This window comes from Daktulosphaira vitifoliae, unplaced genomic scaffold (genome assembly GCF_025091365.1).
Source record: "Daktulosphaira vitifoliae isolate Bord-2020 unplaced genomic scaffold, ASM2509136v1 Scaffold_1, whole genome shotgun sequence".
NCBI classification, from domain to species: Eukaryota; Metazoa; Arthropoda; class Insecta; order Hemiptera; family Phylloxeridae; genus Daktulosphaira; species Daktulosphaira vitifoliae.
This window is the reverse complement of record NW_026099572.1, coordinates 54598212-54611191: the sequence shown is the minus strand read 5'-3', so window position 1 is coordinate 54611191 and position 12980 is coordinate 54598212. Positions and strand designations below refer to the sequence as shown.

Sequence of the window (12980 nt, the reverse complement as noted above, 5' to 3'; positions counted from 1 at the left end):
AATTTTTCTCTTTAAAAAAATATAGTGCCACTCATATATATCTTAACTTTTATATTACACAGCAATAAAACAACATTCTTATAAGTAGTCTGAATACTAATAGTGGTATACTTAAGGAGCAATGATGGCCATTTTACTTGGAAACATGTTTAATGGACGATATTTTATGAGTAACTCATCTCTATCTTTATATTTTGTAGAAATAAAGGTCTCTCTATAAGTTAAATTCGACCAACTGTTATTATTAAGAGTATATGCATAAGCGTAGAGTGGTCAAATTTGGGAGAGCTAAATTTAATTTTATATCTTATAAAAAATGATTATTAAATAATAATACATTCTTTTGTAAAATTCATAGTTCTATGAATAGTTATGAAAATAAAATCACGTCTTATATTAAAACATGTATAACTCAAATTTGTTTTTTAATCATTCTGAAAACCTAAAAAACTGAGATATTAAGTTGCAGTATAAACGACGGTACATAACGAAATAATACATGTACGAAGTAGATAAACTTAATTCTCTTTTTATTTATTAATAAATCAGTTGTCAATATTGGCGCAATTAGGAGGGTACTAACTAACTCCTACTTAGCACCTCCAAGCAAATTTCGCTATTCTTTTAAAATTTAATTCCTTAAGAAATTAAGTTTAAATAATAATATTATTATTTTTTAATAATTACTGTTTTTTTTTTTTAAATCTTGTCTTTTGATATTGTGATTGTATAATACATAGATAAAGTGTGTGTATTTCAGAGGCGGATTGTCAACGGGGGCAAAGGGAAAATTTCTCCATGGACTGCCATCTATAGAATGACGAGGACCACAATGAGTAGCGGTTGGCTATATCTAACAAAGAATTATGTTCAATTATATATAAATATTTTATTATCTTTGCATTTTTTGATAATTTGCATTAATAAGGGTTGGTTTGGGTATATTCTGAGTAAATTGGATTTTAAATGTTATATATATATAATTCTTTATTTATATATAAATAACAAGAAATTGGAAGATATCATTTCGAGCAGAGCAAAAAAAAATTTGCTTGGTCTTAAAAATTTAAATACTTCCAAATTCAAAACATTATATGCGTTTATGGTAGTAGGATAAAGCAAGGCAAAATAGGACGCTTGAATTTTCAACATCAAGTACTGAAAATTATCAAAATGTTCCTTCTTTTTATAGTAGTACAAAAATAGACATTTTTATTTCCTAAATAATTACCTAAATTCATAAATTTTGATTAAAGTTTTAGAAATGTTTTTTTTTTATGTAAAATACTGCTAACAATTTTCATCATTATCTATATTGAAAAGTCATGTTATTTTTATTTGGGATAACATCCAGGTTTTTAATTTTTAACAATAAAACTCGATCCTCTTAATTACCCCCCTGATCAGAGCTTAAAATTGTATATAAAAGGATGTAATCATCATAAAAAAATTTGAAAGACTATAAATCTACTATTTTTTTAGACAATGAACTTATTTGAAATTGAACAAATTATCATCCTACTACTTAAAGTTTATTTATTCATTTCATAAAGTAATAATTATTACTATAATTTAAAATTTATTAAACGCAGTAAAGCTTTTGTTTCCTTCCTGGTGTAGAATAAGTTGAAATATAACATAATATTCTAGTACAACTACTTTTAGACAACGAGATTACTATACCTTAGTTACATTTTGCTTATTTTTACCTTACTATACAACTAGATGATTCATCTCACATATAAATTTCTAAGTGAATCATCGACACATTCAAGGTGGTAGAAAAATTTATATTACATTAAAATATATATTTTTTATTATATTTAAATAGAATTTATTGGACAATAAAGCTGATGTTTGTTTGAAATTTTATTGCTTAAAATAAAAATAATTTTAACGATAATTGTTAAAATTATTAAATTATAATTAAAATTAATATATAATTATATAAACTATAATTGTTAAAATTAAGGGCTTGATGTACCAACCAAATAAATCCAAATACCCACAAAATAATTTTTTGCTAAATTTTTATTTTTTTTCTGGGTAATTCAGTATAAAAATGAGATCTATATTCTTTTATATATGAAGATATTTAATTTAGGAAAAAAAAATATACCATTGTTTTTAATAGAAAATTTTTTATGAAATTGCTTCTTTTGAAAAATTGAAAAGTAAATTTATCTGGTTATTGCACCACGTTCTTTAATTACAATTCAAAAATAATATACAATATATTTCATTAATAGATTACTGTAATTGATTTTATTTTTAAGTGTAATAATAATTATATAAGGTTACATCATACATTATAAATTTGTTTTATATAAATAATCAGACAGTCAAACTATAATTTTTTTTTTTATTACTTTTAAATAGTAAATATTAGTTATTAATGAAAAATTAAATGATCTATGTAAGTATGAAGAGCATATATTACACAATACTGAGTGGATGAGATACTATGTAAAAATTGATAATACACTCTAATGTTTAATGAGTTATCTGAAATATTTTATGAAAGCCACTACAAGATCGTATAATTTTGAAAATTTAAGCTTACATTTTAATTTATTATTAATACTACTAAATCTTCCAAATGTACAATCAGCAACTATTAATCTTCATTTATTAAAAATTTATCATTTATGACTAATATTATTTAAAACTAATGAATATTTAGCTCAAAAAGTCATAAAAAATCACTAAAAGTATGTGTTTACTATTGATGATAGTAACATTACGTATTCACAATTTCATAATATTGTTTGGTTTTAAATGAATATTTTTCATTTATTAATCTTCGTTATTTGTAAGCACCCGTTGCGTACTTAGAAATTTGTCAAGAATATCCAGATAATTTTTATAACTTTAAGCGATGGGAAAGCTTTGCTTCTCTCGTTACTCTTATTTCCTGTAAGTTCTAATAGTTAATAGTATTGATTTCAAAATGCGATACTTGGCTGTTTTTTTGCTTATTTAATGATATTTTTTAAATAAAAGGTTATTAAACCGATCTCTATGGTCAGATACCCCTACATTATCCGGCGGAAGACACGTGTGTTTTTGACATAGCAGTAAGAAAAATTTCAGAAAACCGTAGTTGGGTGGCGACGGCTCGGCGGACGTTGACGTGGCTCTCTTCTTCTCGTCCATATACAAAAACCGCTATAAAAGGATGTATAGAAACCCGTGAGGAGGTAGGGATACTAGTTGGCTGGCGTACATAATGTTTATGTACAGTCTGTGGCGTTCGATCGCCTCTAGCGCTCCCGCGGACCAGACATCGCCGTATAGCCTACTGGTCGTCTGCTCCAAGTTGTCATTGTGTGAGTCCACGCGGTCAATCGATAACGTAAGCCGCCGGACCGGCGCGCTCCATCATCTTTGTTATCACAACGTTATCACTACAGTAAGTACCAGTTTCCATATCTCGCCGTTTATTTTTTACTATATCTTCAATAACTCTATTTTAAAGGGTTAATAATGCTTTTAAAGATAACATACTTGTAATATTATTTCGCGTAACTACGTGGCAACTCTTGATTAGAACTGTGTTATATTAGGAAATAATAAGTATTTGAAAACTCCTTAACTGTGTATTTTCTTTTAGAAATTTAAGTTGTTGACAGAATCATTATAGAAATTTAATAAACTAATGATTTTTTCATTTAAATTTGTTAACGAATACAATATTGATAGTTCTATGAAATCACATAAATAAAAATAATATAGCGAGTCTAAATGAAAATTTATGTGAGAGAGTCTATTATACTTCTATAATATCAACTTTTTTATAAAAACAATATAACTATCAAAATCTTTATTATGAATCTATAAAAGGACGTTCATAACTCACTATTCACATTACCCAATAAGTTTAATATACTGGGGTGCGATAGCGTATGAATAAATTTTGGTATATATACTATTTTGTAATGATTAGATTATGTAATTTGCAATCTATTTGTTCTTGACGAACCCAAATACTAGATATTTTTTTTATTAAGAGAAAAATTATTAAAATTATGTGTTAAATTATAAATTCTATTTAGCCTTTCCACTAAGATTTTATTTTTTGTCTAATGATAACAATTTAATTAAATAGCTATATGGTGTACTAATAAAAATGATATTATTGAGCCATTAAAATTCAGTCATTAACCCTAATCTATTTCGCATATTATGGTGATATTTAATGATTTAATGATTTATCTACTAGAATATTTTCTAGAGGTATTCGTATTATTATTATTTAAGATACAAAGTCATAAATGTTCACTACATGGTAGAAATTTTATAGTTGATATAAAAACCACATTAAAAATGTCACATTTGAGACTAATAAAATCATTTAAAAAACTACAGATATTATTAATCTTGCATATTGTTTATTTTATCATATTGTTATTAAAAATTGTTTAAGGTTTTAAAAAGAAAGACTTACCAAATATTTTTGATCTCATATTAATCTATTTGATAAGCAAAAATTCATATATTTTTATTTTTATGATCTCGAAAATTATAAAACACAAATTAATTTAAAACTTATTATATTTCAATGTTCTATTATTATTGAAAAGTGTTTAAATATCTAAAATACATTATAAAATCGTATTTTTTAAATTATTTATTTCTTAATTCAAAAATTAAAAATGTGCCAGTAGAGTTTTTAAAAACATGTTATTTGATCATAATTTCATATTATAATAAAGTATAGTATTATATTATATTTATGAAAACTTATTTAAACTTTTCAAAAAATATTTGACTATTGATTGATTTAAAAAAAAGTTTAAAATATTAGCATCTTCATTACTCCATATTATTTATTATTAAGGTGTTCTAACATTTTCGATTCACTCGTCTTCAAACTTCCGTCATTCACTTATAAATACACCATCTAAACAAATTAATTTTGATAGTTAAATGACTAATTGGTAGGTTACACAAATACACAATTATAAATATAGAAATGTATTAAATTATAGGCAGTCTTTATTTTGAAAAATAATTTTATTATATTAAATATAACAGATGATGAATTTTATCATCTGTTATTTTTATTAATCAAACATGAGTGTGCGCACTTCAAAATTTTAAAGAGTAGTAGCCTTAACTTATTATCGTTACCATCAGGATTGTTAAAATATATGTTTAAAAAGTAAAACTCCTGGTTATTACTGTGCGTTAGTAATCGGGGAGAATAAATACAAAAAATAGAATTCAATATCAATTGTTCTTTTCCCTAAAATAATTAGCCATCATCTATTTTAAATTCTTACTAGATAGGTATACTCTGACATTTTCAGCCTTACTTCTTCCAAATACGTAACTCACTTATGAATGCACTCTTTCTTTTTAAATTTGTTTCATGAACATATCATATGGTTAACGACCCGATCATTCGGTTGTTTTCCGTACTATAAGTTGGATCTTCTCAGAGGTCGATTTTTCTTTTACAATTATTTTTAGTATACTCTTACAACTTCTTGTATGACTTATATTTATTTATTTTTCTGTTATTGATAGGAGGTTAACATTTTTTTCATTTATCTTGGCGTTTTCTTTAACATAAAGAATGTTCTGAATATAAAGAAACAGGTCAATTGTTACAAATAAGAGAATAATAGAAATTAATTTTCTTACTTACTGTTTCACCATATTTTCATATCATTAATAACTTTGTTACAGTCAATATTTTGCACAAAAGAAAACTAAATCTTTTAATGGTAAATATTAATTATTATAGGTATGTAACTTTTATAAAATCCATAAAATTTATCTACGCTTGAATGAACGTTTGTTATAGAACTTAAAAATTCGAGTAGTAATTTTACCTAGAGAACCTAAATAATAATTAAAATGTTATCTTAGCTCTTCAATACTACATTTATTATAAGAACTCTTTGGTATTAATTTATTACAAGTCAATGATAATTTAACTAAGTCTGCTTGAAATTACGAAAATATCTTTGAGTTGTTGTTATTGAATACATTTTGATAACATTTAATTAACTAGAATTATGCGAGATTATTGAAGATATAATGATATTATAATTTTAATATAAAAAATATTTTGTTATTAATAATAATTAATCCTATGTTAAATTGCCGTAAATTTTTCAGTTATGCCAATTTTTAAAATAATTATATTTATAATAACAAATTAAATTTACCTTAAAATTTTCTATAAAAATAAAGATGTATTTCTTTAAAATTCGAACGATTTATTTATTATTATTAAAAAAGAGTACAGCTTAATTTTTAGTTTTTATTTCAATTACTAACGTAATGCAGAAAATATTAAAATTACAAATGAGTGTATTTTTTTTTTTTTTTTAATAACATTGTAGAGTAGTTTTAGTTATTATTGAGGTGGACATCATGCCCATGCACTCTGACCTATTGGTCAATTGTGCACACCTTATTATATTATCTTGATTCGGTTTACACACCTAAGTGTTATCGCCGAAGAATTATTACATTTTACTTATCATTGTATAGGGGTTTTGAATTCACCCCTGTGGATAACCAAAGACTCCTGTCTTTACATCGTAGAGTATAACTAATATTTTATATATTCTGCATATATTTTATGCTTTCTGTTGAAAAATAACTTTTATGGTCATAATTAATATTAAAATTGTTTAAAATTGAAACATAATGATTGAACAGTAAATTCTAAAAGTAATTTTTAATAATATAAATGAAAGCTATTTCTGACAAATATTTACAATTAATAGTAGAAATTTGAATGTAAATACTTATCAAGCAATACTTTTGCTTGAACAAATTATAGAATATAGAGCAAAAGTTATAATTTTAAAATTTAACATTTTAAAAATTATTACAATAATAATTTTTGATATTATAAAACTTTCAGTCATTGTAATTTCCAAGTATTTTTCGTTGTAAATAATTTAATTTTGTTTTGAGAAAAAAAAAACTATAATTTTATAGGATACTTTTTTTTTTTTTAGAATTATCAATTATCAATTATATATTATATTATTATTATATATAATAATTATAAAAAAATTTTTATATATCTATGTTCTGTTTTGAATGGTTAAATTTTATATTGTAAGATTTTCTGAAAATATATTTAAACTAACATTATAATGAAATATTAAAAAAAAGAAAAGTTAATTGCTGTTATACTATACATTTTACTGGATGAAATGTACTTATTTAACAACAATTACCTTAAAATACTGTCAATCGACCAATAAGTAATATTTTATAATTAGGTTTCTGCTTAAAACTAAAAATTGTGCTTCAGCAGATTATTGTGAAATAAAACTTATAGAGCAAATAAAGAACCATCTATAACAATATTTTCCGGATTTTTACGGTTAGGAGTTTTATTTTTCGAATTTATACGGCCTGGAATTGTACAGTCCGGCTTTTAATGTTTTCGTTATTATACAGTTCCAGTAATATACGTCCTGAAAATATTTTTTCTGGTAAATTTTCCGCCCATTTTTTTCCGTATAAATACTTCTTCCCTGTTTAACTAGCTTATAAAATAGAAAACAACTTTTGGACAGCCATTCGGAAATTATTAGCATTTTAAAATATAGACGGGTGGTAAAGTGCAGTTGATGTTACTTTTATCATTAGCCATTTGATCTTTCGTCTAGGTATAAAAATTAGAATAACTTCTATAATAAGTGGTTATCTACCTGTCATTTTCTTAATTATATTATTTTCTATTTTATAAACTGATAAATCAAAAAATATATGTATCTAAGAATAAAATTTGAAAATAATTAAAAATATTTTTCAACAATGAATTTATTTTGTGAATAATCAATTGGTTTATAATAAACCAATCATTCTGTATAAGTTAATTGTTAACATATTTATATGCACATTTATTTAGAATCTGTGATATAAATACAACAATATCTTAATGGACGTCACAAAGAGTGTCTTGAAAATTTTTTTTTGTAAATTTTGATATGAGTTTTAACAAAATATTATTTAATATTAAGATCCGTCAAAGTATCACTTTACCAACTTTCCCATTAGTAGCACAACTGAATGTCAATGACTTTGTAGAGGCATCAATCCTCTACAAAAAGACAAATTAACATAGTTATACAAAATCTAAAAAATTATTAGATTTATATAAAACTTGTCTGACTACTTTGGTTGCTATGACTCATTATTAGTTTTCATAATTCTTAAATGTACAGATTTTACAGTTCAGAAAAATCGAGTATGCTGTTCTACTTATAAAATATAAATTATTATTAGTTACTTGATTATGATTTATCAACAAAATTATACCAGTCTCTTTTTATCTTTTTTCGTTTCCGACACAACATGGTTAATTTTATTCGTTCTTCTGTTATTATCATTGTTCAGCACAATCCTTTCCATTTATTGTTTAAAAAAATACTAGAAAAAATCACTATTATACGTGTAACATCATTGTTAAGTCTTAAATTACTGACTACCATATGAAAATGTCGGAAGCAGTAATTTAAAATACGATTGTTTCAATATGTTTCATTTCAAGAAAGTCAAGGTTATTCACAGCCCGTGTAAAGCAGAGTATATAAGCCATGTAACGATGATTTTTCCATTCATTTTTATAAATTAGTTGAGTCGGAGAAAAGTTAAATTATACTAACTTACTACGAACATACGAGCAATTTTTTTTGTGAGTACAAACGTCGACTAAATGTAATTTTGCTGATTTTCGTTTATTACCTTCTAATAATACATACATCTAATTTTATGCTACATAAGCTACCTCTAAGGTATTTTATTGTTACTTTAATAACAGAAACTTTATTAGTATTTAATTGTTAAGAGTATTAATACTATTAACAAAATTAAATATCAAGTATTGAAACGTTTAACTATTATATGAGAATTGTGTTAAATTATTAATCTTCAATTTAATTTTACATGATAATTTGATGATACATAGGTTTTTTCTTTAAATTTTCTATTTTATTTATACATTAATGTTAATCTATTAAAAATTATATTTACTTTAACTTGTATTATATACGTTTAAATAGTTTTTAGATAGAAACGTCAGTATGACAGTAAAAAATATATGCTGTATTGGTGCAGGATATGTCGGTGGTCCAACATGCAGCGTTCTTGCAATGCAATGTCCGCACATAAAGGTCACCGTCGTAGATATAAGTACTCACCGTATAGCTCAATGGAACTCAAATAAATTACCTATTTATGAAGTAAAAATTAAAGAATATTATGACATAAGGTTTTTATATATTTTTTATTTAAATATTTTATAACAATTTTCTTTCCTAAAGCCTGAGCTTAATGAAATTGTACAGAAACAAAGAAACGTGAATTTATTTTTTTCAACTGATATAGAAACAGCAATCAAAGAAGCAGATTTAATATTCATTTCAGTCAACACACCTACAAAAACATTTGGAGTAGGAAAAGTAAGAGTAAAATTAAATTTAAGAAAAAACTATAATATTAGTTTTTGTGACAGTGGTTATAAAATATTTTAGTTGATATACTGTTTGCTGTTTATACATCGACATTTTTCAGTAGCTCAATTTTTATAAATATAGATGATGTATATAAAGCGAAAAGTTAACATATTAATTGTAATTATACTTCTTGTACAAGGCAATTTCTCGATTTTTTTCTTGAAGACATTCCGTTAAGAATGAGGAACGAGTTTGTTGCATTTGTTTTAGCTTTAATGTAAAACTGAGAAGATAATTTTAATATACTACGATTTTTTCTGTATACCGCTACAAATTACTCAACCGAAATCAATCAACTTTAAGTCAAAAATATAAATTATATTTATTTGAATAAATTACTCCCAATAATACAAACATTTCCCTATATATATCATATATTAAAAAGCACATATTGTTCAATAATTTTAATTATTTTTGGTCATCATATTTCCAGGGTCGAGCAGCTGATTTAACTTATGTTGAAAATTGCGCCCGAATTATAGCTAAGGTGTCAACTAGTGATAAAATAGTCGTAGAAAAAAGTACAGTACCTGTACGAGCTGCCGAAAGTATTTTGAAAATTTTAAGGGCAAATCATAAACCACAAGTGAAATTTCAAGTAATACTAGCACAAAAATTTTATTTTTTAAATATTTTAATTACTATAAATATTTATAGGTACTATCAAATCCTGAATTTTTATCTGAGGGTACTGCTGTTGAAAACTTGAAAAACCCTGATCGTGTTCTAATAGGTCATGAACAAACCCCTGAAGGATTTGAAGCTTTCAAAGAATTAAGTAAAGTTTATCTTAATTGGGTACCTGAAAAAAATATATTAAGAACAAACACATGGTCTTCAGAACTTACTAAACTAGTTAGTCGTGGGAAGATTTTGGTTATTAGACTTTGTTTGCTAATTAAAAAATTTTAATAGGCTGCTAATGCATTCCTGGCACAACGAATATCTAGTATTAACTCTATGTCAGTAATATGTGAAGCAACTGGCGCAGATGTCAGTGAAGTTGCTAGAGGAATAGGCTTGGACTCAAGAATTGGAAACAAGTTTTTACAATCATCAGTGGGTAAGTATAAACATTATGTTTTTATCCTATCAATATACAAATAAATATATTTAATTTTGAAGGATTTGGTGGAAGTTGTTTTCAAAAAGACTTACTTAATTTGGTTTACATTTGTGAGACCTTAAAACTACCTCAAGTTGCAACTTATTGGCAACAAGTAAATATGAATGTGACAAATTATAGTCTAAAATTGATTTAGTTTTATTTTTTATTTTGTGTTATTCATTTATTTTAGGTACTTTTAATGAATGATTACCAGAAATCTCGATTTGCAAATAAGATAGTCGAATCATTATTTAATACTGTGACTGACAAGAGAATTACATTATTTGGATTTGCATTTAAAAAAAATACAGGTGATACACGTGAATCACCATCTATATATGTTGCTAGAATATTGCTTGATGAAGGAGCTAAGCTTAATATCTATGATCCAAAGGTAAATTATTTTGCTATAATTTCTAAGATAATTAAAAATATTAATCAATAAATTCAATAATTCTATTTTTTAATGATTTCTTAAGAAATAAAATATATTTTTTATAAATGACATAAATATGATTTCATATAATCGTCTATTGTATTTTGCATAAAAATAAGGGTTTCTCTTAGAAAAGTTTCAAATTGTTGTTTTCAAAATTAAATTTTAATACCAATGTAGCCAAAGAGCTGAAAAATGACTGAAAGAAATTAAAAAAAGTTTCAACTACCTATGTCCCAACACACAGTCTCCTAATCAAATCTTGTCACCCATCAAAATTCAAAAGAACAATAGATTTTATAATTTAAAATTCTTAAACATTTATTTGAAATATTATATTATATATTTTTTTAAATAATTATACATTCTGCATTTTTAGTGAATTCATTGTTTAACATACATTTTAAAGATCAAGATAATTGGAGTTTAATTATAATCATTTTAGTTTTTTCTTTTATTGAAAAAATATGTAAAATACATTTTAGGTAGAACCTGAACAAATTCAAAGAGATTTAACTAGTACACTTGTCACTGAGAATCCAGAAACTGTTTTAAAATCGATTAAAATTTTCAATGATCCATATTTAGCAACAAAAAATACACATGCAATTGTAGTGTGCACTGAATGGGATGAATTTAATGTAAGTAAGAATAATGGGGACTTTATTGGGAATAAATATAAAAAAATGATATTATGTCTTTAATTTGGATTTTATGTATTATCAACAAGAATATCGACCTCAGAAAAAAAAATTAAAACAGACAACAAAATTAAACATGTATAGTTTTATTTCACTAATTAATTTGACAATATATAAATAAATAAATTTATAATATCATTAGATTTGTCATAATTTTTGGCAATAGGTTATTTGTTGTTTTCTTTTTTTATTAATTTTATTAATAAATGTGGTAGTATTAATTATATATTACATAAAATCATATTCAAAATTTTATTTGAATTGATATGCAATTATAAGTTTTGCTTTCATATTTTAATTTAATATTTGTTTTTAAAAGATGATATTATAAATATTATTATATATTTTAGAAATACGATTACAAATTGATTCATGATACAATGATGAAACCAGCATTTATATTTGATGGACGCAAAATTCTCAATCATGAACAACTTACTGAAATAGGTTTTCAAGTGCATACAATTGGTAGACGTTGAAAAAGAAGCTCTCTATATTCACAAACATTTTAAGCATAATGTTTTATTCCACTAACAAATTTTACATTAGTATATTAAAAAGTCATAATTATTGTAATGTAATTGTATAAAAATATGGGTACAACATTTAATCATATAAGTATAATATAGATATTTTGACTTCTATTGAAATTTTTTTAAAAGTCAAGAAATAACTTATTTAATTAGGTATTATTTAATTTAAGTATCTATTTATTAAAAATTCATTTTCAATTTATTATTTTTATTATTGATTTTGATAATTTATATTAAAACTTAAGGTATGTTAACAATTTATTTTATATTTTTTAATAAAAAATCATTGCAGAAGTATAAAATACATTGATCAACCATAAGTGCATTACTTTTCTACACTTTCAATTGTAATCATACAACCAGTGGACTTCTTTGAGATATGGACATGAAATACTTATAATAATGTTTGGCTTATTATTATTTATCTGTGTATAACCAAATAAATTGATGTATTCCATGTATACTTAAGGAAGAAAATTAATTAATGAAAAAAAATTGATATGATAAACTGTTATTTTCAAACCCCGAATGCTTGGAATAATGATTTGATTTTCAAAAATAATAACAAAGAAAGTTAATAAATTTTAATATTGTCATTGAAAATCTTTTGATCAATACATTTTTCTATTAGAGCTATTAAAAAATTGAAAAAACAGACAATTTTTCATAGAACAATCTTCAAGATTAATTTACTTTTTAATATTGTAG

General features: G+C 24.1%; 1 protein-coding gene and 1 long non-coding RNA gene across 3 annotated transcripts; one reads left to right on the top strand and one right to left on the bottom strand.

The window, feature by feature from the left end:
- The first annotated feature begins 3221 nt into the window (after positions 1 to 3221).
- Positions 3222 to 12753, top strand: LOC126894908 (UDP-glucose 6-dehydrogenase). 2 transcript variants are annotated; one of them, XM_050666251.1, is made up of 10 exons: positions 3222 to 3412; positions 9049 to 9221; positions 9303 to 9440; positions 9928 to 10092; positions 10152 to 10349; positions 10410 to 10557; positions 10620 to 10714; positions 10793 to 10996; positions 11524 to 11679; positions 12090 to 12753. In XM_050666251.1, the coding sequence occupies exons 2-10, from the start codon at positions 9063 to 9065 to the stop codon at positions 12216 to 12218; spliced, it is 1392 nt and encodes a 463-aa protein (XP_050522208.1). In that variant the 5' UTR covers positions 3222 to 3412; positions 9049 to 9062; the 3' UTR covers positions 12219 to 12753. The 2 variants fall into 2 exon arrangements, with proteins under 2 accessions (XP_050522208.1, XP_050522207.1); XM_050666250.1 differs by having other exon boundaries at positions 3226 to 3412; positions 9042 to 9221.
- Positions 4664 to 8358, bottom strand: LOC126894945 (uncharacterized). The gene is made up of 4 exons (XR_007701553.1): positions 8270 to 8358; positions 5654 to 5849; positions 5286 to 5586; positions 4664 to 4903 (listed from the first exon to the last, which is right to left on the bottom strand). It is a non-coding gene; the product is annotated as an uncharacterized LOC126894945 (long non-coding RNA).
- Positions 12754 to 12980: the final 227 nt, after the last annotated feature.